The sequence below is a fragment of the Nyctibius grandis genome, chromosome 4 (assembly GCF_013368605.1).
Source record: "Nyctibius grandis isolate bNycGra1 chromosome 4, bNycGra1.pri, whole genome shotgun sequence".
Taxonomy (NCBI): domain Eukaryota; kingdom Metazoa; phylum Chordata; class Aves; order Nyctibiiformes; family Nyctibiidae; genus Nyctibius; species Nyctibius grandis.
Window position 1 is genome coordinate 16818243 of NC_090661.1, and position 24560 is coordinate 16842802.

Here is a 24560-nt window from a genome sequence, read left to right on the forward strand (position 1 = left end):
CCCAGGGCCGCGGGCTGTCCCGCGGAGGGCCTTTCCCGGCGCGTTCCGCGAGCGCGGCCTACTGCGCCCAAAGACCCCCGAGCACCCCCCGCCATGTTGTCCCCCACGCCCCTCCCGCGGCCGCTGTCGCTTTAAGGACGCAGGAACGAGCCGACCCCCCCCGGATCACGCGCTCTTCCCTCGCGCCGCTCGCCCCGCGCGCACATCCCCCAGCGGGCCCCCCCTCCCCGCATCCGCGCTCGCTCTCTGATTGGCTGAGCGCCGCGCCGGCGGGCAGTCAACAGGGTCCGCGTGCGGCGCCGTAGCTGTGGCGCTGTCAGGGCCAATCGGCGACCTCTTTGCTGAGGGAGGTGCCTGCTCTTCGGCCAATGGGAGGGGGCTTTCTTGGCGGCGGCGCAGCCCGAGTGTGCTTGCGAGGAGCCCAGGGGCTGGTGCTGCTGCCTCTGCGGGCGTGAGGGGACGCGGGGCCAAGGCAGGTGAGGGCGCGGCGGGGCCGTGGCGCTGGGCGCCCGTTGGGTGGCCGGTGGGACTAGTGGAGGGCCTGGCGTGGCCGCCGCGACCGCAGCGCGAGGATGGGGCGCGCGCGCGGCGGCCTTTGGGGCCTGCTCCGGGGTGGAGCTCGGTGGTGGCGGAGGCCGCTTGGAGCCGCCTGGCGGGGAGGGGCGGGCTCGGCCTGGCCCGGTCAGACACCATTTTAAGGCTGGCTTGAGAAGTTTGGACCGAGTGAGAGGGGAGTCGCGTCGCTCCGAGTCTGGCAGTGGGGGAACGGAGCGGTTCCGGCCACATGTATGGCCGCTCTCGCCCGCCCTGGAGAGCCTGGCGGCGAGCCCTCCCTTCACCCGCCCTCCCGGGGGAGGAAGAAGGTGGGAGGGCTGTTGTTTGTGGCGAACAGTTTCTCTGTCTCTCTCACCCCGCGGTGCTCGGGTTGAGTCAAGCCCTTAGCCGCTTAGGTCGGGCGTGATTCTTTCGTATTGACCTCATCCGCAGTCTTGTGTGCCCTCAGCGTCGTGTGAGACTTTGGGGGTTAGTTTTTTATTCCGAGGTCCCCGTCTCCCAAGTGAGGGCCTGTTTAAAACTCTCGCTGCTGCTACGATTGTTCACTGCATATAATACCGGCGTTTGTAGGATTTGTCTGACTCCGTTCGTGTAATATTTGCCTACGAGGCTTCAGAATAAAAAGGTAGAGAAGCAAGTATGTAAGTTACAGATGAAAACAGAACCACTAGGCAAATTCTTATAAAGTTATCTCTAACCAAAATAGTGTTCCCTCAAGAAAACTTCCAAGGTGAGCTGAAGTATTGCTGTTGTTCAGGGCTTGTGGAGCAGGTTAACGAGTTTCTTCCTCTCGACTGTTTTTTCATTATTGCTTGTAATTTTCCTTACAAAAAATCTCAGACTGTTATGTTTGTGGCTTCCCACAGAGTTGCATCCCAGCAGCTCTAAAACGGAAGTCATAACTTTCCCTTCTGATTTGTTGTAGTTACGAAAAACAGTTAACAGTTGTGGGTAGAAGCCTTCCTGTGAATTCAGGAGTCCCTTAGTTTCCTGCATCATATTCTAGTTGTGTTTGGAAGGTTTGTACAACAAGACATAGGCTTTTTTAGCAGAGAAAATTTGTTCTGTATACACTTGTACTCATTAATATATCTTACTATTAAATGTATTAAATGTACAGACTTTTGCTTTAAATTTGCATCCTTCAGGATATTACTTGTCCTTGTAATAAGCTCTTACTATCTTAGTGTGTATTGAGTTCACGGTTTCCTGCTGTTCTACGTGACTAGTGGTGCGTGACATTTGTGCTAGACATATTGCAGCAGCCAGCTTTGTGGGACAAGTGGTTGATGTAGTCACCTCTTTCCACAAAGCTTCATGTCTGCATTAGTTATTTGAAAACAGTGAACTGTCCAGAAAAAATAAGATACGAATTTAGCCTTCTATTGGTGGTGGTAGCAATAATAACAATAGCTTATGCTATTCTTTTCTTGGAGTTCTGATAGCTTTTTCAAATCTTTATTCTGTATAAATTGAGCTTACTTGCTTGGAAAATAACTAAGGCAATATGTGAAGGCTCAGTGCTTTGCTACTGTACTTCTTCAACTAAATGTGCATTTAACTTTGTCTCTCTAAAATTACCTTGCTCTCCCCTCCCCTGCACTCACTAGCTTTTACCAGTTTTGTCAGTAACTCTGTAGCAGTTAAGTCGTCTTAAGACAGCTGTAATGCAGCTAGGAATTACAAGCTATTTTGTAAGAAAGCTTCTTCTCATTATTTATTTATATACTTCTTTTTACTTTTTTGTTACTGAAGGAACAATTTTGAGGAGCGAAACAAGACTTAAAGTATGTATTTGAACCAGGGAGTGGTGTCTTTTTTTTTCTTTTTTTTTGTTGTTGTTTCTTGTTACTCAGGTGAATAGCTTTTGCCAGAACATGCCCAATTCATGTCTGTTCCAGTGGAGATTAATTCAACTTCTATTTAAAAATTATTCAAGTTATGGGAACTTTATTCCATGTTTTCCAAACACAAATGAGGATGGAATGAGAATCTTGTCTTCCTCAGCAGAGTTGAGAGGTGGTTCCCAGCAGGAAATACAGCACAAACTGAGCAGAACAATTTGTATGTGGAGTGGATTTTTTCCGTTAGCTCTGTCACTGGGCCTAGGTTGGAAGAGACAAGTCTTCAAGGCTAATTTTTAAGTAATGCAAGTCTGCATTTTTAGTTGCTTACTATTGCTTCCTCTAATAGTGACTAGGATCATATAACTTGTTGGCTGAACTCTGATATTGGGTCAATTTGCTATGTCTTACCTTTTTAATCATGTCTTTTTTTTTTTCCTGCCTTCTGTCTGCTATGGAAGGAAAGACTTCTGTATGCTCCTTTATTTCTTCAGCTGTAAGATAGTAAAATTCTTCGTTTTTGCTCTAGTGGATAGTTACTGTCATTGCCACTTTCTCTTGTTATGTTTAAGGCAAGAATAAGTGTTTGCAAATAAATATGCCTGGGTTGATGAAGCATCTAGTCTACAAGAAGCCCCTTTTGTTTGTTCATGGACTTAGTCTATAGTGTGGGCTCATATGCTTTTTTGGTAAATGTTAAGCAGCTTTACTTCCTGTGGCATAATCTAAACTATACTCTTAGTACTTTTGTAACTGAGCAAAGCTTTTTGACTCGATTTAAGTTGTTGTGAAAGTGTTGCTTTTCTAGTTTGGAGCAGGAATTGGCATTTTCCAGACGGGAGAGTGCATGAGACCTCTGGGCCCCCTGCTCTGGCTGCCACTCAAGATGTCATTAGCACTCAGATGGTTCTCTGGTAGCTGTGTATTGGAAGCTGGGCTAAAGATGAGCCTGCTTGACCTTTATAGAATCTAAGAAATCAGACCTGTCAAATCTCATAAATGATGGAAGGTACTTTTTATTCTAAATTTGACTTGCAGACTAACATCTGCTTTCTTGAAAGCTTGATAGTGGAAAATATCACCTGTGCTTCTGCATGGTATGTAGTGATTACTTGGATTTGCGATGAACTGTTTAGAATAGGGGAGGGGGAACGTTACTAAAATATGTAAACAAACAAACAAACAAAAAAACCCAAAAAAACCCCAACTAAAATAGATGTACAGGCTTGGATATTTCACCCCATTAAAGAAATAACAGCAAAATAAGTTAGACAAACTGGCTCCCTCTGGTTTCTCAGGAGAGCTAGTTTAGATCTTGGGGGCTGGGGTAGCTGCGCTAAACTTGGTTCCAATCATTGCTAATACCAAGACATCAATTTCTATGTTTCCTCTTTGTTTTCTCACTCCTGATAAATAAATTCAAGGCAAATCTTTATGTAGGGGATTCTGACTTCGTTGCTGCTGTCAGAAACCCTTCTCTTGGTAAATAATTTTCTTTCCTTCAGTGTTTTGCTTCTCTTTATCTAGCGGCAGTTTTAGGTTGTCCTTCAGTGTAGTGTAGCAGAAGCAACTACTCACAAAAATAGCTCTGATTAGACAGACAAATGAGGCATATTTTTCTGCTCAGGTGACATAAGAAAAAGGTCATTCTGTAGTTGTTGTAATTCATTTGAACTTTCATTGTTTTCATATCAGGCATAGTAATCTAGTATATGCAGAGATTAAAAATTATTTACTGTGATACTGTCAAGGAAATAGAAAATAAATATATTTCTATTTTCCTCTTTGGCTTGATTTTTTTTTTTTTAATAGAATGCAGAGCTACTCTAGGAAACTGTGACACTTGTCTTCAGACTGAAGACTTATGATCTAGCAGAAATGGATTAACATCTGGAATACTTAACAGAAAAAAATTGAGTTTAAAAGGGTTAAATGAAAGCACCTAGCAGACTGTTTAAAAACTCTGAGCAAGTTCCTGTTTGGATTGGGTATTATGGGAGCTATTCACTTTACTGCAAGAGATGTATACATTCATCATGTATACATGATGAATTTATTAGCAAAACCAGCAGCTCTTAATTTATATTGAGGTTTTAAATGATGACCTGTTCTATTTTCACCTCCTGTTGAGGTAAACAAATTACCATTAAAGTATCTTTAAACACTGTATTTCAACTTGCAGGTGGATACAGGCACACAGATGGCAGATAACAGGTATGTTGGACTGTTTTCTTGAAATCTTGTCTTCTGTGGGAGAATATTCTTTTACCTATGAGGAATGGATTACCAAACTTGGATAAGAAGAAAATGGTAATATATTCTCTAACTGGACTGTGTTTCCTTACAGCAAGGACAAAACGTTCATTTGGTACAGGAGAAGCTGAGATTGTATTGGATTGGATACAGAATTACAATGTTCTTGTATTAACATAATTTGTCTTGTCTTGATTGTTTTCAGTGTTCATATTAAATGCTTTAAAGACTGATCCTTGTTGTTTCTTTGATCTGTATGATTTAAGCATGCAAAAGGCACTGGTTTATTTTCTAGTTTTTATAGCATTTTTGGAACAAGTAAGTGTTAAACTGATGTAAATACATATGTGATGCTGGTCTTTCAAGGCTTGCAGTGCACCAGGGTAAGCTGGATAAGCTAGTCTATCCGGTAACTGATAACACTGATTTGCGTATGTGATATCTTTTCTCCTTTTGTATCTGAGTTAGGGTTAATTTCAGCAATACTCAGTCTGCATTTTATGACATATAAACAGGCTGGGAACACAGGGCATGCTTGCTGGCTGTTGACTCATTCTGGGCCCTCTCTTTCTCCAGCTCAGGAAATGTGATGGAAGACATTGTGGCAGGGAGGTGGAGAGGACAGGAACATCTCTTTTTAGAGTAGAAGCAAATGTTTTTACTATTAATCAGAACAACTTGATATGGAAATGTGAAACAAAGAGCTTTGATCTCTTGTTTATCTTCCTTTCTTACTTGTGTCCTTTCTCATGTTTTTCTTTGTCACTTACACTAAAAGGATGTCTTGTATTTTTATATGTGAGTAATAATAACATTTTCATGTCCAGAGTGACCCAGTACAGATGAAAGGACAGCCATTAACTTAATGAGATGAATTTATCTGTCAGTGGCTTTTGTTTTGGGGTTTCTCTGGTTTGTTTTGGGATTTTTTTTTTTGCCTTTCCTTTGGATCCTGTTCATCTTAGGAGAACTAGTTTCATATCCGAAGTTTTACTTCTAAGTTTTGAGAAGCTTGAAAACGTAAATAAATGTCTTTTAGTGGCATACTTGTTTACAAAACTTGTCCTGTAGTAAACGCTGAAAATTCAGAATACTTTTGTTCTTGTGTTAACATTTTTATGAAGTGATGCCTTTTTAATATATTACATTTTCAATTCTTTTAGTAAAACGGAAGATACTGCTTCAGATTCTGTGGAGGCCTCTAAAAATGCAAGTGACAAAAAAGGTAAGAAATATATAGTAGTAGGTAACGTTACAAAGGTGGAATAAGCCTATTGCCTTGTGTATTGAAGCTTCTTTAACTACAGTTCCAAAACCTCTGCAGTCAAAACTACAGATGTGTTCATTAGTGAAAGCAAAGCAACGGTTTCTAGGCTAACTGTTCACTTTTTGATGTTTTCCATGTTTATTGCAGCCAAGAGCAAAATAAAGGCTATATTTTTGTAACAGTGAAAATAATTTTGCATATGTCAGGACTAGGATGCTTCAATACTGCATGAAATTACACACTAGACACTTGCAATAAGGCCTATATAGACTACCTTTTAACAACGTGTAATCTTTATCAGCATAATTATTAAAATGAGCAGTTCTGTATGTATGCTAGTTCTTTACTATCTTGTTTGTAGGAAAAAGCATCTTTATTATATGTCCTCTTGAGGGTTTTATTCTTCATTTGGAAGGTCTGCAGATAACTACTGAATAATGCTTTTCAAATTAATACTTCTACATGCAGAAAAGCTACAGTTCTGTTATTAACGCGAATGCTCAAATTTGTAAGCTATAGTGAAATGTTTCACATATGTGGTCACTGAATTTTCGGTCTCGCTTTTGTGACTGGCAGTTGGAAATCACGTATAAACTGGTAGACACCATTGAATAATTCTTATAGTCAAGTTGTATTAAGGAAAAAACAACCAAAAATACCCCCCAAACAAAGAACAAAACCAAACAAAATACAGCATACAAACCCACTTATATAAAAGCTTCATCACATTAGCGTGTGCTATGGAATTTATTTTTTTTTTTGTCTGGAGGGAAGAGCGGTGAAAAAGAAGGGAAGACATTTGCTTTTCACATCTTTCCAACTATGACCACCTGTGTGGTTATTAGTAAGGATTTTTACTCCTAACCAGAAGTGTTTTAGTTCTGATGTCCTGTAAAATTACTCTTCTGTGAACTGTTACGGTGACTGAGGAGTCTTACAGATTGTAAAAGCATCTCGATGTAAAAAACCTAGTAGTTATCAAGGAAGTGGTCATAGTGCTGTGCTGCTTTGTTGTATAGTACACAGTTTTTCTTAGTTTTTTTCAGGAGTCAGACTAACTGGAGAGCACATGGAAGTATAATTCAGTGGTTCTCTTGCAAATTTATGTGGCTTATAAGCTACAGCTAGTGTAGAGGGAGGATGGAGAAACTCCTATTTGGCGCTTTCTTACCTAGAAGGGAAGACAGGAAATCTGCTTATGTCATCAATGTACTACTTGCTTCTAAAAGCAAAGATTTTATGTATTTGCAAAGAGAAAGGTGCATTTTCTGTCGTTATCCAATTTTATCATTCTGAAATCTGATCCTGAAGTAATTTTGCTTGAGTTATTAGCTAACTATAGTGTGCTATTTGAGATCTGGAAAATAGTGAGTATTTTTACTGTCACTGCTGTAAGACACACAGAGTATGACAAAAGTGCTATAAATATATTCAGATTTGTTCTAAGAATGGGTTTCTGTCTTCGTAGAAAAGCTAGCAGATCAAGTGATGCAAAATCCACAGGTCCTGGCAGCTCTACAGGAACGTCTTGACAACGCAGCACTTACTCCTTCAAGTTACATTGAAACGTAAGTACAGGACATAATAAAATTCTTGAAAGACTGAAAGCATAATAGAATGTTATTACTGTATAATTAAGGTAGGAAATTAGAACAAATGATTCACTAAGAAAAATGGTTGACTTAAACCGTGATTCATAGTGGCCTGCTTCTGGAAGGAAGAGTCAAGTTTTAGTTTACTTACACAAAACTGCAAACAAAATTTTGTTCAGTTCTGTATTTTCCTTTACTATTATTATTTTGGGGAGAAATAACTCCCGTCGCCCCCTTTTGTTTCCTTCTGTGACCCTTATTCTGTCAGGGTGTGTGCTGCATTGGTAGATGGTTTCTGTAAGATTGCTGTCCCGGATGTAGTAGAGAGTTCAGGACTTGTAAATCCTTAGTTTGAAGCTTAGCTTTCTATTAACTGTAGAGTAGACTTTAAAATTTTAGTCTTTATTAGATATTTGTGCTTTTATTTCTTGACTGGGAATAGCTGCTAGACTTCTTTTTCTAAAAATTATAAATGCTATAAAAAGTTCTTTTTACCGGACTACATATAAATGCTTCATAATTTAAAGTACAGATGGGCAGTGTGTGCTTTTCTGAATGACCCTTGAATCAAAACTTTCCTCCTGTAGAATGCACAGTTCTTAGTTTTCATAGATGGATTAGCACAACTCTAGCCTCAAAGTTTAGGTGTAAACAAAGGTATTAATTTCAGATCTCTGAACTACATGGGGAGGGTGGTGGCTCCAGGGAATGGAAGAGAAGATAACACCTTTGAGAAAAACTTGGGTAGTAGAGGTTCTTTCAACTTTTTGAAATAGGTTTTGAAGAAATATGTATGTTTGACATAAGCTTTTTATTTTAAAATTGCATTTAGTTATAAGCAACCTGTTCTACAGTGATGTGTTAAATAATGCTAAGGCAACTAACTGTTAACCTTAAAAGAATTTTACTTTTAGTTTACCAAAAGCAGTGAAAAGGAGAATCAATGCCTTGAAACAGCTCCAGGTGAAATGTGCCCATATAGAAGCTAAATTCTACGAAGAAGTACATGATTTAGAGAGAAAATATGCAGCACTCTATCAACCGCTTTTTGATAAGGTGGGATGACTATATATATAATCTTTGTCTCCTAGCCGAGTCAGTTCTGTTTGCATATATGTAATTTTACATCTTCAATTACATTCTTGATTTTTCTAACACAGAGAAGAGAGTTTATTAATGGGGAAGCTGAACCCACAGATGCAGAGTCAGAATGGCACAGTGAAAATGAGGAAGAAGAAAAACTAGCTGTGAGTACAGGCTGGATAATGAACTACAGATATATGAGAATTAATTCCTGTACAGTGTTTTCTATTGAAAGACTCATCTTTTGGAGATAAAGGCTTTATCAGTAACTGCTGTTGTGGTGAAGACACTGTTATGTCCAGTGAAAGCTTTTAAACTTTTAGTGTAGTTTTCAGGTTTGTAACTTGAGTGAATTGAAAAGTTGCCTTTGTTTGCACTGTTCGTAACCTGTTAACAGTATCTTTCTGATAATGGGTTCCATTCCAGTGCTACATGATACCCCAAGATAATAGAAGGCTGGCTGTTTGTTTGCCTGTCCCCTTTATTTTGGGGGACATAATTAGCTTTCATTCCATAAATACAGGCCAGGTTAGGCACACATGCCACCTAATCATAAAACGGAATTAACCTAATAAAATGTATGCTGGCTAGTGGGTTCCTACTTGCCTATTGAGTAGGAGATACCTAGATTTAGGAGGGATAATATAATCTGTAGGCTGCCTTTTACTCTTCTATCATAATTTTTGGAGATGTATACTTATGGCTTGCTTCTTTTTCTCAGAGAAGTGACCTACTTACAATGCTGTGTTTGCCATTCTGTCAGGTTTTTTCCTTGGCCCGTTCTCCTTCAGTTTCCTTTGGACACTGTTCTGTATACAAAGCGAATTGTTCTCTGTTTTCACTGATCTCATGAGATTTAGCATGACACAGTACTGTGTGTGCATAAGCAAAAAAGTTTGTTAGACTTTGTGTAAATACAGCATTGACGGGCCATATTCAATGCTACTACAAGATCAGAAACATGTCTAGATGGCAACTAAACTGCTGCTTCATATTCTTGGCTAGTCATAACCCAAGTAGCTGCTGTTCAGAAGATCTTATATATTTGCTGCTATCTAGTGGTGTAAAAGGAAACGTGCAATACAACTAATTCAGACTGTGAATTTCTTGCTTTTTTTGGGGGTGGAGAAGTGGCTTAGTCATTCTTTTTTATAACATTTGAAATCAGTTATGTGTAGGGAATCCTGTATCACAGAAGATTAATAACAGTGTAATAATGAAAAATAATCACGAAAACCAACTTTACCCGGTATTACGCAAAATTGGAAAGCTAAAACAGTATTTCAGATGGCAAAGTTAAATTTAAAATTTTTAGATAAAACACTGTAAATGGCACATGAAGCTACAGGAATGAGATGAATAGAAAAATAGAAATTTCTTTTTTTTCTATTTGTAGAAAGATAGAAATAATTTAAACACATTTCTGTCTGTCAAGTCAGTGAAACTGTCACTCAGTCTATTTAGTCTTTGTACAGAAGAATTCCAAATGAGTTGAAAGTAAATCTGAATTAAGTGTATTTATGTTTAGTTGTGTAAATAAACTTTGTGTCTCTTCATTTATACAGAAAAAACTGTAAACTTTAAAGGTTCCTTAAACACAGCTTCAGAGATGGCAAATGTTTTGTACATCTACCTTTGTTTATTAAATACATTAAGAAGTTGTGATTTCATATCTTAAATGTTTCTGTATTTTTTTCTCAGGGAGACCTGAAAAATCTAGTGGTAATAGAAGAAAAAGCTGAAACAGAAGAGGCAAATGTCAAAGGAATTCCAGACTTCTGGTTTACTATATTTAGGAACGTAGATATGCTCAGTGAATTAGTACAAGTAAGTTTATCCTCTGAAAAGAATAACTTGTGTAATGTGTTAAACAATTTGCTACATTTTTCAATGAATAGTCAGTGCTTGTGGAATGTGTGTGTGAAACAAAATCTTTGAGTCTTCAGAATCCCTAATATTATTCCTGAAGATGCTTGAAAGTGATGGACAAGCAGAACAGCTGACTGAAACTGCTAAACCCAAACTATATGGATTGTTTAAGAAATAATCTTGTAACAACCTTTGTAGATACTAAAATGCAAGTTTAAAAGAACAGCTGTTCCCCTGTAGCTTTGTTAATTAGTCCATAAAGGTTTGTTTGCAAGGATATAAGCATAGCCATGGATTGGTTGAATTCATGTTAAATAGCTTACGTAGTTTTGCCCTCAGTTACATTAATTGCTTTTAATGCTGTTAAGGAAGAATTCCCTGAAGCCTGTATTTCTGTGAATCTCACCAGCAATAAATATCCTGTATGAGGTTATTTTATTTTCAGTAATATTCGTGCAGCCTAGCATGGTAGCAGCTTTATTTACTGAAGATGAGGCCTAACAACTGAGAATTTGGCATGTGGTATTTGCAGCTATGATTAAGAAATTTGGATCCAAATCTGAACTTTAGCTGAAATTGTTGAATACCTACAAGGTTTGATTCTTTCTTAAGAATTTTATTCTTCTGAATGTTACCTGCTGAATAGGACTTCTTTTGTTTTTTTAGGAATATGATGAACCAATCTTGAAACACCTGCAGGATATTAAAGTTAAGTTTTCAGAACCTGGACAGCCTATGGTGAGTTTTCTCTGGTTATTTCTTATAAAGATGGTAGCAATGGAGTGAATGGCATTTTGGAATTTTCATTCCATTGTCTTTGGCTGGAATGTATGGGGGGGTTCTTTCTAGGCTAATATCTTCATGCTTTGCCTTTTAAAGATATATCTTCAGCTTTCCTGCCCCTTTGCTCTTTCATCCTTAGCCTGGACATCTCTGACATCACTGTAGTTTCTAGGTTCCAGTTCTGGCTCAACTCTGTGTAGTTTTCTCTTTCTTTTTCTCTCTCAAATTCCAAATTAGCTGCTCTTACTAATAAAGTTACATGGATGCCTTTAGTTTGGAAATGAATTGTGAAAAAAATTCTGGGTGCTACTTACTATATTGACTATTTCACCAAAAGGAGAGATGTGACTTAGTAAGATTAATCAAAAACAATGATGGTGGATACTGTGCCTATTGAAAAGGACAGAAGAATATATTAGATGCTCTTTTAAAAGTGTACTTAATGCATAATTTTTAAAGTACAACTTTGCCTGTTTTTCAGAAATTGTTCTCTTGTTTAAGTTCAGTGTACAGAAACAGATACTGAGTTTGTTGAAAAGAAATTGTTCTGTTGCTTATTTAATTCATGCAGACTATACTTATTCCTTGAACTTCTTTTGAAGGGGAGGCAGGGAGAAGGATAGGATTTTAGCCTACACATCCTTTCTTTAAACTTCATCCTTGTGGCTTTTTCTCTACGTTTGGTGTTTTTGTCTTGCGGAGTTGTAGTTCTTCTGACAAAGTCTAAGATAAAAGCAAGAAATGCTTCACTGAAGATTCATGTAAGAAATATGGAAGGACTTTCTCAAAATACCTTTTAAAGGTTAATAACAGCTGAAGTAATTTTTTTTTCTTTTTTTTAGTCCTCATTGTTCTTTTCCTGTTAGTACCAAAAAACTTGAGCTGGTAATAAGCAAGGGAAGTAGTACGGACAGAATAAAATTGGGAATTAAGTTCCTAAATATTGGTAGGGCTGAAGAAGAGGATATGAGTTTTATGAAGAAAGTGAATTCTTTAAGCACAGAGTAAAGTATTCTGAGAAGGTGGTGTGTTTCATCTTGAAGCATATCTATTCGGTGGCATTTGGATGATATGGGAATAGTTATTTTTGCCTATAGCATTTTTATGTTCTCAGCTTTATTTTACAGTACCTTGAGTTGAACTGCTCTTAAAACAACAGTTTTATCTTGTCTCTCACTGTTTGTAACCTTTTGACAGCACATTTCTGTGAATAGATTCCATTCCAGTGCTAAAAGAAATCCAGTAATGGAAGGCTGACAAATTCCATGTCCCTTCTGTATTTGGAGACAAAAGGATGCATTCCTAACTACTTCAGTGAAACCTGTTATCCAGTTGTGCGTGATTGTCTTGTCTGAAATTCTCTGGCTATTGAAAATTGCTGTGGCAGTGGTAGCTTCGTACTGTAAAAAGGTCACATAAGTAGAGTGTAATAAATATACTAATTCTGCTGGGGATTAGGTTTTGCCACTAGAAGAAATACATGATAGTTAGGAATTTCCTAACTATCATCAAAAAGTAGATTTACCTGACTACAGTAATGGTGCTTCAAAGGTCTGTTTGCTATAGCCTATGTATATAAGCTTTTATCTGCATGAAGCATAAGTGATTCTCTTACTGTTTGCTTTTGCTTATTTATAATATATGAATAAATGTACATATGTTTGTATAAATATAATTTCTACTTATATACCTATTTGGACGCCTGGATCCTTAGCTACCATATTCAAACCTGTATGATGCATCTGGGTATAACTTAAGTAGCTTAAAATAAGGAAGTTCTCTTTTTTGAATTTCATGAGAGCTTCTCATACTATAGGGAAAATCTAGAAATACATGCTACAAAGGTAAGCTGTTATCAAATGTAAAGACATCCAAATAAAGACTACTGGAAAGGTTATTACAACACTTCAAATAGTATGTGAAACTTGAACCTTCTTCTTGTCTCCTAATTAGCAGGTATGGAATGAAATACTGAAACGCAGTCTACAGATATTTTTGTCTTGCTAGTCCTTGGGATCCTGCATGTTCAGTAATGCCTCTGGTTACCTACTTGTAACACTGGTGACAGTTTGTGGAAGTATTTGGGTATGAGTGTTAGTCACTGGTAGCAGATAAGTGAAGTTTGTAGCTCTTCCACTAAGCATGTTTGCCAGAGAGAGAGATTTGCCTTAGTTGAAGACACCTACCAAGCCATACTAGCTATCCTGAATTGCTTTAAAATGGAAGTAAACTGAAATAGGCTATGCGAAGCCAATGTGTCTGTTGCAGTGCACATCTGGTTCCCAGTGGCTTCCTTTCCTTAAACTGTGAGCCTGTGAGTTGGGAAGGCTGCTGTTGCTACCAGTCCCCATCACTCCTTCACCACTATCTTTCCAGATTTCAGTCACATGAGGAGATTAATGTCATAGAAAGGAGCTGGTACAGAAAGGCTGAGGCCTTTGCGAGATAGGTGAGGGATAAATATCTTTGATGAACAGGCTGTTGTCCCCAGAGTTACTTCTCCTGTCTACACATGGTAGGCCTTCAAAAAAGGGGAGGCCAAGACAGACTTGGGTGGTAACAGACTATTTTCTGGCCTGAGTCTAAAGAGTGCCTGGGGAAGTGTGTTCAAGGCTGTAGTGTTTTTGGCAATTACTTAATCTGTTTTGTATGCACACTAGGTCTAGCTCTTACGGCATATTGCTGGGGGAGTAAATAAAATATTTAAGGTAACTGTTAAGCGTTCTGTGGCTGTGCAGTAGGTATGGTGATGTTGGGGGTTTTGACTTTCAACCGTTCTGTGTTGTTGAACTGACCTGCCTAAGCAGACTTTTTCCCCCTTAAAGTATCTAAAACAACACTGCTGAAAACCTTTATTGTTTCCTCTGTTCTAAAGCAGTTTGAATTTTGTCTTACTTTGAAATAGTTCATAGTTGATCCTGAATGCGAAATGGGCATATATAGCATTGTGCAGTTGGTTTTTGAAAGCTTTACAGATCTGAAAATCGATGCATTGTGTATGCTGCAGTTTTCTGTGACTGTAGCCTTTTATTCTCCATGTAAGAAACGGAATTTCTGCAAACCATTTTCAGGTACCACGGGAGGGGTGAACTCAGACATAAGCAGAAACACCTGCTTCAGGCTCTATCCTGTTAAAACAGGGATGATGACTAGGCTTCCACAGAAAATTAAACCAAGACTTTTCTCAGAGTACTTATTTCTATGGTTGCTTTTAAGACAGCAGTTCTATATGTAAAGGTCAATGAAATGTCGTAGATTACCTGATCATAATTTGAATGTTAATATTAGCCAAGGTTGTTCTAGCCTCTTGCATGTTCAGAATTGGTTGACATTCTTCATTTCCTGTTTCTGCTGTAGTTTGAAAGATACGTTTGCCATCAAGTTCTTATTATTTTTCTTGTATTCAGAGTTTGATTAATGGTAATTCTACTGATACACTATTTCAAAGACAAAAATTAGTCGTAACATAAAACTAATGGAACTTTCTTCCAGTCTTTCTCATTAGAGTTCCACTTTGGGCCCAATGACTACTTTTCTAATTCAGTCCTGACGAAAACATACAAGATGAAGTCGGAGCCAGACAAGACAGATCCATTTTCATTTGAAGGACCTGAAATAGTTGATTGTGAGGGGTAAGGAACACTTGAAATTCAAAAAACCTTCTGAAGTAATAGCAGTTTTCTCTTACTGTGACAGTGATTAATGAAGATAAAATAAAGCTTTCGCTGAGTTAAAAACTGGGAATGTTTGTAGGGATGATGATGATATTAGGCTCAGCATGCAGAAGTAACAGATACATAGACATAGATATAGATACATTTTAACATAGTATGCATTTTAAATCTTAGACATTTCAAATTTAATAGATCATTAATGAGGTAACAAGCCTTTTACTTCCAGATAATTAGGTAAGTTCATTTTAGTCATTGCATTTCATAGACTCCCATCCACAGTTTGATAAGTAGCCTTGGACTCTCTTGGACTCTTGTTCATCTCCTCAGCAATTTTTATTCCAGCGGTACTCTTGAATCTGAGAGGAATTGGTCATATGTATGCTCTGTTCTTTCAGCCTGTTTTGAGGCTGGAACGTAGTGGCCGTGCAGTTTGGTCCTGGCAGTTGTGGCTGCATACTTCTGAATGAACTCAGAATGCAGCAATTTTTTTCGTCAAAATGTGTTCAGAAACTGACTGTGGGATGGTGAATTCTCATCTCTGTTCTGGAAGTCCAGCGAGTTGGACACCACGTTAGACATTTTTTCTTTGGGTAAAAGATCGTTCTGTCTAACCTAACCTGTTCTGTTCCCATCAGTGGTCTCTGCTCTATAAACCGATGTTCAGTGCCACAGCAGAGCACCTTATTGTACCTTATTTTTCTTAGCTTCCTTGGTGTTTTTTCTGTTGGTCTCCCCCTTTCCTTCAAGGATGGGGTTTTGGTGAGAGGGGTTTTTTTGTTGTGGTTCTTTTTTCTGTGTGTTGGGTTTTCTTTTTTAAACTAACACTTAAGAAATGCCAAATACTTGATTTCTTGAAGGCACACTGACAACCTCAAAACCTTTTGGCTTTTAGTGCTACATGTTGGCTTTTCAATTGAGTATTTGCCCACAGTGAGGCAAAATGACTACTTGCATGTTTAGTGAAAGTTGTGCCTAAGCAAATGGCTAGTCCATTTTGAAGAAAACTTTAATTACAGAAAATGTTTTCTGTTTAAGTCTTAACAGAGGAATCCCTTTCTAAAATTGCTGGTATGTCAAAACTTTGATTGCAGTTCATGTGTCCTGATGAAGGTTATAGGTACTGAAGGAGAGCAGGAAAACATTTTTCTGTGACTTTTCATCCAGGTTAACTATAAAACCCCAGACTTTGACCATTTATCCAGAGGAGAAGATATTTTGAGGCATTTAAGTGTTAAATGTGACACCATTATTTCCATTAGAAGAGAACTAGCTGTGTTTACTGCTTATTCTTTGCCATATGCAGTTTTGGGTAGGATAGAGACTCTTAATTGAGATGAAAAGTGTCAGTTTACACAGTAGCAGAAAGGAACTGAAAAGTAAGCTCTTTCTAGCTTACTGTGCTTGACTGCCAAGTCAGCCTCAGCACTGTTCTTTGGAGAGCTGAAATGTGCTTCTCCCTGGGTGCTCTTTGTGCATTTATTTTTAGGGTAACTGGACACTGCCTTGGCCTGTAGTGGGAGGATGTAACATACTGTTTTCTACTGGCATGATTGTTTGAAGAATAATTCTCAACTGCTGAGATTTTTTTGGAATAGCTTAATCATGTCCTCAGTTACAAAACTCTAGTAGATGGGGCAAAGAGGTATTAAAGTATGGGTGTGGTGAGGACAATAATTATGCTGAGTAGACAAACTGTTTAGCTTTTTCATTTAGGGAAATATTTGATTTGTCCAACATATACATAGTATATAGCACTACCGTGCATCTACTTGGTATCTTGTTGCCAGTGTATGTAAAACTAGCCTTAGAGAATGATAAGCCATCTTTGCCTTGATGTTTGTTGCTCTAATGCTCAGTTTCCTATTTTCCTGGTGTCTTGTGTTAAAATGCTGTTTACCACATATTGTCTCTAGGTGTACTATTGACTGGAAGAAAGGAAAAAATGTTACAGTTAAAACAATCAAGAAAAAACAGAAACACAAGGGTCGAGGCACAGTTCGGACAATTACTAAACAAGTACCTAATGATTCTTTTTTTAACTTCTTCAGCCCAATAAAAGGTAAGCTTGGAAATTGAGAATTTAGGATTGTTAAAATGTGTTGTGTTTTATTTATTTGTATTCATACAGCTTAAACATACAAATTGTTTATGCTGCTGCATTATATACTTTCCTCTTACTAGAGGAAGATGGCAAACTGCAGCCCATCCAAACAGATAATTTCATTCTGACATTATTCTATAGAATTTGGCCATTAGGTGTGCTGTATAAACAGGATTCATAGTATGGAAAGAGTCTCATGTAGAATTGCCTAAAGAAGTTGACTTTTTTTACCACAGGATGGCTCCATGCATCAATTTGAGGTTTTTAACATGTGAAAGAAATATCTTTCATTGTTCCAAGTTACACCATATTGGTTTCATTTAAACCTTTGTGTTAAGTGATGAAACTTCCTGTGGTTTCTTCTATGATTAATTAGTGATCCCTAATGCTCCATACATACCTTCCTGATTTTCCTAATTATCTAATGTTAGGTGTGTACTCACATATTTAAAACAATTTAGATTCCAACAGCATTATTTCTTCTTGATACATCTCCCATTGTACTTTTTTTTCCCTCCAAACATGGATAGAAGGAGTTTACTTTGTGGACTTCAGAAGTATACTGAACCAAATGGACACTAGTTCTTGATTCAGTTGTGGGTTATTATGAGCACCTCTCCCTTCTAAATACCACTGCAAATCCATGTGTACACAGGGATAAGAAACAAGTGATAAGTAGTTCCAAAACTGGAGTTTGTTTGGTACAGAAATGTCCTTTAACTTAAACATCTTTATTATTTTTGTTACAACTACTTGCTGCTTTCAGAAAGGGGTGGAGATTTGTTTGCCTCATGATGGTTTTATATTGTTGTTTTTTTTTTTTTTTAATACTTAAAGGACATACTCTGGAGGTAGCTATATAATGAAGACAAGACTATGACATCTGCTGGCAGTTGATAACTTGCATTTTCAACTTGAGAACAGACTGATCCAAATTATCACTTTTGCAACAGTATCACAGTACCATGGCACTTGGAGTAGAGGAGGGAAATCTGGTTTTGGGGGTGTTTTTTTTGTTTGTTTTTGGTGGGTTTTGGTGTTGTGGTTCTCTTTAAACAAACAAAAAAAAACCCCCACCCAGTTCAGTACCAGGCCTCTTTTCAACAATGCTTTGCCAAGTCATGACAAAATGTTAATCTACTTGGTATTATCTGTGTTTGGGGAGAGGAGCTGGTTTGTAGTGCTCTAGAAAAATAAAGTTACTGTAATTGTGGCATTGCTATAGAAACAAAACGTGTTGCTGTTTGAGGGGAGAAATGTGATCTGCTTGCCTTTGGAACCTGTCTTTGCAAAGAGTACTTCCTGTACAAAAACCTTTGGCATCAGAATGGCAGCTTTGGTGCTCTTATTACAACATGTAAAATTCTTGGAAGTGTAGTTTCTGTGAGTTTAATTTAAGATTAATCTGAATGGTCTTAAAGGTTTAATAGCTTTTGAAGACTTTGTAACCCCAGTGTTTTTTGGTGTGAAAAGGTCTTTATTTATATTGTGTTTTGTCATCTTGAATATTGAGGTAGGCTAGACTATACAAACTTTTCTTAAACTTTCTGTATTTTCTTTTTGCAGTATCTGGTGATGGAGAGTCATTGGTAAGTTTACATTTCTGAAATTGCACAATTGCTGTCTGCCATGTCTTCTTTGCTAAACATCTCTATAGTGATTATTTGGGTTCTCTTATTAAGTACTGTGTATTTTTATTGTTGTTTTTGCTTTTGCCAAAGTTGAGCTTCATCTTGATAAAACAAAAGGTACTGTTGACTTCTCCAAGTAATCTGTTGACATTTTGCTGTTACACGGCTTGCTGATCCAGTACATTTATAATGATAACTGTTAGGAAGAGGTCATTATTTTCTCTAGCCACTCAGTACTACTACATAGCTGGTATCTTGGTTTTCTTTTTAAAAAAAAAAAAAGAAATCTGAAGCAGTCTGAACAATTCTGTAATGTCAAGTGTCAGAACCACCAAAGTCTGTATGAGCCTTTGTAATAGAAAGCGTTTCAGCAGGCCACTAGCCTGTATGTAGAAAGAAGGAAACTTTAAAAATGCATCTCAATTCTGCAAAACTGGATTTAGACTTGCAATATTTCTTTTATTGTTATAAAGCTAAGTATAATGAAAGTACATGTGACCCAAAGGTTGCTGTCGATGACATTGTGATGTTTCTCAAACCTGTAACTTTCAAATACTTTTTGTTTGCTCCTCTGTAGCACATCACATTTTTAGTAGAAAAATCAAACTGACTTGCTTTACAGGATGAAGATACAGAGTTCACTTTAGCCACAGATTTTGAAATCGGACACTTCTTCCGTGAAAGGATAGTCCCTCGTGCCGTCCTTTATTTCACTGGAGAAGCTATAGAGGATGATGATAACGTATGTATGCTATCAGCATTTTCTTTGTTTCTATATACAGCGTGAATAATATCATCCTCCTTTTCTGATTAGACTAGTACATATATTAATCACATGAGAATAACAAAAAACCTGAAGAGATTCCGATTGCTTAGGAATAGGAAAAAATCATTCAACTTGCTATGAGTTGTTAATCTCTGCTTCTGGAAGGGGCTTAGTTTCAGCTACTGTGTTTGATTATGCTAGATCTATTACTGCAGAAGATTTTATGCAAATACTAACAGAGCTAATAAAACCTTGGGTTTATTTTTCAGTTTGAAGAAGGTGAAGAAGGTGAAGAGGAGGTGAGATGCATACTGTATCTTTTGTAGATAACAAATTACCTACTGCATTCCAGTTCCAGAAGTAGTCCTATATAAAGCAGAAAATAATTGTTCATAAATGCTCTTGTGTAGGGTACTTCTTTCCAAAAGCATTTCTGACTTACAAAATCTATGGCTGTTTTTCCTCTTCACAAAAGTACTTTCTGTAGAACATTTATTCATTTTTTCTAGTATTTTGAAAGCTACTTTCTGACATGATTTGAAAATTAAAGATGAACTTTTTTCTTGAGTGCTGCATAAGAACCTTCAGTCTTATTCTTAAATATGTGTTACTTAGTATTAGTGGAATTCAGCTGTCAGCTTTTAGTTGTCATAAACTTGAAGACTGGGCCTTGCTAAATGTAAAGTAAAAAAGGGAGAGGGAGCAACTGCTCAGGATAAAGGCTTAATTTAGGCTGAAATTTCTAGTATACCAAGAGCTCCAGTCCGTTTAGTGTTGTATGAATACAAACATACTGTGAAAGACTTTGCACAAAACCGCTAAATGATACCACACTTAAATGAATTAATATCCTTTGTAGATAATTATATTATTATTTTACTGCTGCTACTGTGGTGTTCTTGCTAATTGGTTAAAGGTACATGCCTGACTGTCATCAGGTTCACCATAGAGTACATCAGAAGTTACTGAGCTGGTGGTCTGATGTGAGTTGGCAGCCTTCTGCATGCAGTCTCTTTTCTGTCTTTGCTTCTGGGCTTAGGCTGTTGGGTGACTAAGCATTTTCTTATTTTTATTTTTTAAGCTGGGTCTTGATAGAAGTGTACGTGTATTTTTAATTTGTCTCTGGTGCCAGATGTTACTACTTGGATGTAGGCATGTGTACAACAGAGTACGAAAATACTGCAAAGTCCTGTGGAGGAATACATAGCCTGTCCACAGTAATCCAAATAGACAGACACTCTTGGAAGGAAGTCAAAACAAAGAACAAAATTAAACATACATACTTATTACCAGAACTGTAAAATTGCAAATAATACGTCACGTAGAAGTTAAAAGTTATGTAGGAAGGTTGCCTTAAGCCATGCTGAATCTTTTTAAATCTATGTTTTAAATCTTCTTTTAAAGATTTTGCTTTTAAGATTTTTGAAGATGCTGAATTCTTTTAAGTCAGCCCAAGTAGTTTTAATGTTGACATCTGAAACACTCTGGAATACAGTGGTAATATAATTTGCTATATTGTTTTTTTCTCCATTACAAAAAGTTGCACTTTTAACCTGTTTTAATTTCTGTTAGTTTATCTCTATTTTGTCATAGGAGTTGGAGGGGGAAGAGGAGGGAGAAGAAGAGGAAGATGCAGAGAGTGATCCTAAGGTAAGGATTTTTGTGTGCTTAGTCATAATGCAGACTATAATCATGAGCAATGTAACTAAGGTTATAACAGTTTGTGGAAAGACTAATAAATTATTAAAAAACAAAAACTACCCTAACTTCTGACTGCAGTGTCTTCATCTTCAGTACTCAAATTGCTCTTAAAAGAAATATTAATGTTTCCATAAGTTGAGAAAATGTAGGTTTTGTCTTCCAACTTGCACCAAGAAAAAGATGATTTCCAAACTCTGTGCCTTTACTTCTAAATGGTATCTCTGTATAATAACGATATATATTTTTCCTTTAGAAAGATCTTATTTCAAATACTCTGTGGCTGGACTTCAACTTAGAATTAGTCTGACAAGTCTCAACTAGCTTGTTTATTTATTTTCTGTTTTCTTAGAATTGTTCTTTTTGGTTGTCCTAATGGCTGCAGGTTAGACTCCACATGTCTGTACTCAGCTAGAAATCACAAAAAAAAGTTAGTCCCCAACTTTAAAATTTAAACTTTATAAGACCTGGTTTAAAATTCAGCCTTAAGGGTTCATGCTCCTTCTGATAGGTATTTTTCAGTCCTTCAGTCATGGTAAAGCTAATGCTTACATTTAGTGAAGCTGGGACAGTGATGACAGGCTTGCATTCATTTAGTTCTTAAAATATCAACCTTTAATTTTTGATAAAGGTACAGATGAAAAAGTGAAGGGCACACAAAGCTGCTTGATCTTTGGATGAAAGTCTTAGCAGCAGCTTAATGTGTCGCTCTTCTGACATAGAGTTTTATATACATCATCGCATCACTAGCAAATGCTTTTTGTCATCATATCAAGAATTGAGCTTGTTTTTATTTAATGAGAAATACTGTATACTAAAGAAAGTCTGTCTTGTGGAAAGATTGGTCAAACAGGATTAGAGTGGTAGAAATGAGTATTGCAGTGGTGTGCCTGTAACAGGAAAAAGAGACAGCTGAGGAAAAAAAAAAGATAGTTCTGAGTCGAAGTATATTTGTGCTAAGTATCAAATATCCTTTTAAAGGATTTGGTATTCTGTAGGAAAAAAAGCTTAAGGTATCTTGGAAGGTTATAGTTGTTGCCTCCTGTATTATTTTGTACATTTCACTTTTCATTCATGCTGACAGTTCCTTTCAATTTTTTCCCATTTAGGTGTAATTTAAGTCTGTTTATCATTCATACATTTCTAGGTAAGGTGGAATTCCATTCATACCTAACTTCTGAGAGTCCCATTTGTTTTCTAGGGTTTTCTGGTTTTTCTTTTTCCCTTGTATGGGCAAAAGAAATGGGGGAGTGGTGACTTCAGAGTTTAGGTTTTATTAGTAAAAAATGAAGAAATGTGTATAGAGATGAATGCCTTTAAATTATATAATTAAATCAGATTTTTCAGAATGACCTCTCTGCCTTCCTGGCACAACTTCTGCTTTGCCTTTGTAGCAGTCAAACTGTATTTTGTATACATGTGATAAAAGACAGACTTGTCAGACTTTTTTTCCTTGTTTCTGGTTTGATGTTATGTCTCTTTACTGTTTCTAGTGTACTTGCAAATTATTTCTTAAATATCTCCTCTGCTGCTCTTGAGAACTCTTGTAAGTTGTCAGCTTGCTTAGTATGTCTTTTCCAACATTATTCTTATTTATGCTGCCTGGCAAAGGCAGTTACTCTTAGCGGTCTTTTCTTGAGCTCATGATTCTAAACAGGTATTGCTCTCTGGCTCATCTCTTTCAGAAGAAAAAAGTTCCTTCTGTTGTATACTGTCATTTTTCACCTTTCATCCCATGCCTCATAGACAACACTGCCTGCAACTGGCTCCATGCTTTTTTCCCCTGTATTTTAGGCTTGTATCTTTTTGTTTTTCCTTTGGTTACTTAGAAGCTGTAATCTTTCCAACTCATAACCTCTCTGCATAGATAATGCCCTTCTTTGCCTTTTGTTAAACTCAAACTTGAGCTGTGGGGGTTTTTTTTAAAATTTTATTTCCAATCTGATATGCTTTGAGAAGCCAGCCACCCTGCCTCAATGTACTTGCACTGTTTATTCACCTGCAATAATAGAACATCCATTTGTCACAACAGCTTATATGTTGTCCTACTGCAATCTGTTACACAGCTGTCTTCCCTTCTTACAATTAAAAATTGTCAGCCACTGGCTTCAGTTTTTCAGGTCAACTTGGAATTCTGTTTTATGTCTTTTAAGACTCATCCTTGACCCTGTTTTCCATTCCTCCTTCTATCCATCCCATTTTCTGGTCCTGTTTCTCCCTGACCCCTGCCCCTGTTTGCCTTTCAGTTCCTCCCCTGCTTTCTTTATATCTAGAATAGCTTTCCTTTTCATGTACACAAAAAATAATTATTCTTTAGTTTGTTTTCCTTTTGAATCCAGTTTCTCCTCTTCAGTCATTTCGATATTACCTCCTCCTTTATTGTCGTACTACATTTGCTACATAGATGTCGACACTTCCTGCTTTGCGAACTTTTCCTCCTTCTTTCCTCTCTCTCCTTTCACTTTTAAGTATATTTGAGTTGTTCAGTTGAAACCAGGTCATTATCATCTCTTACACAAAGCATTGATGCTATATTTAGGTTGTGGCTTTGGAAAACTGAGCAGATGATTGGAAGTAGCTTCAGAAGATGCTACAAAAACTGATAATGTAGCTTGTTTTGTCCAGTATATCTTTCTATGTGCTTGCATGCCTTGTTCTGTTAGCTACATACATGTATGGGACCAGTACTATTCAATATATTCATTAATGACTTGGATGACACAAAACTGGGAGGAGTGGCTGACACAACGGAAGGCTGCGCAGCCATTCAGAGAGACCTGGGGGATTTCAACTACCCTGATATTTGCTGGGAGGCCTACTCAGCCAGCCATCCTCAGTCCAGGAGGTTCCTCCAGTGCATTGATGATAACTTTCTGATGCAAATGGTGGATGAGCCAACTAGGAGAGGAGCGTTGCTGGATCTTATCCTCACTAACAAGGAGGGTCTGGTTGAAGCAGTGGGATTATACAGACATACATGTATAGTGTATGTGGGTGCATCCCATCAGGGCCCATGGATTTATGGACGTCCAGGTTGCTTAATTGGTCCCTGACCCAGCCCTCATCAACCAAGACAGATTCCTCCTCTATCCTGACTTCTTCTGAGGCCGCAGGGGTCCAGGGCTCCTCAGGACAGCTTCCAACAGTATAGACAGAGGCAAAGAAGGCATTCAGTAACTCCGCCTTCTTTTTATCCTCTGTCTCCAGGACCCCCACCTCATTCATCAGTGGGCCTACATTGCCTCTAGTGTTGGCTTTACCTGCAATGTATTTGAAGAAGCCCTTTCTGTTGTCCTTGACCTCTCTTGCAAGGTTTAATTCCAAGGAGGCCTTAGCTTTCCTAGTTGCCTCCCTACATCCTCTGACAACAGACTTATATTCCTCCCAAGTGGCCAGCCCCTCCTTCCACGATCTGTACACCTTCTTCTTCCACTTGAGTTTGCC

At 37.8% G+C, this 24560-nt stretch overlaps 1 protein-coding gene and 2 non-coding genes across 6 annotated transcripts in view; all 3 read left to right on the forward strand.

The window, feature by feature from the left end:
• The first annotated feature begins 389 nt into the window (after window positions 1-389).
• The window catches only part of NAP1L4 (nucleosome assembly protein 1 like 4), a 28295-nt gene continuing 4124 nt past the window's right edge, over window positions 390-24560 (forward strand). The window contains exons 1-15 of one of the 4 annotated variants that reach the window (XM_068399345.1): window positions 390-476; window positions 4582-4613; window positions 5816-5877; window positions 7388-7487; window positions 8426-8567; window positions 8672-8758; window positions 10296-10421; window positions 11130-11201; window positions 14739-14878; window positions 16834-16979; window positions 18588-18610; window positions 19275-19394; window positions 19688-19717; window positions 21012-21068; window positions 22226-22263. In XM_068399345.1, the coding sequence (XP_068255446.1) occupies window positions 4600-4613; window positions 5816-5877; window positions 7388-7487; window positions 8426-8567; window positions 8672-8758; window positions 10296-10421; window positions 11130-11201; window positions 14739-14878; window positions 16834-16979; window positions 18588-18610; window positions 19275-19394; window positions 19688-19717; window positions 21012-21068; window positions 22226-22231 (1125 nt within the window). In that variant the 5' untranslated portion in view covers window positions 390-476; window positions 4582-4599 and the 3' untranslated portion in view covers window positions 22232-22263. Of the gene's footprint in view, window positions 477-4581; window positions 4614-5815; window positions 5878-7387; window positions 7488-8425; window positions 8568-8671; window positions 8759-10295; window positions 10422-11129; window positions 11202-14738; window positions 14879-16833; window positions 16980-18587; window positions 18611-19274; window positions 19395-19687; window positions 19718-20990; window positions 21069-22225; window positions 22264-24560 lie in introns of those variants that run through there. The other 3 variants (XM_068399343.1, XM_068399346.1, XM_068399344.1) reach the window with 3 other exon arrangements.
• LOC137663264 (small nucleolar RNA SNORA54) lies at window positions 8966-9093 on the forward strand. The gene has a single exon (XR_011048164.1). It is a non-coding gene; the product is annotated as a small nucleolar RNA SNORA54 (small nucleolar RNA).
• LOC137663265 (small nucleolar RNA SNORA54) lies at window positions 12418-12538 on the forward strand. Its single transcript, XR_011048165.1, has one exon. It is a non-coding gene; the product is annotated as a small nucleolar RNA SNORA54 (small nucleolar RNA).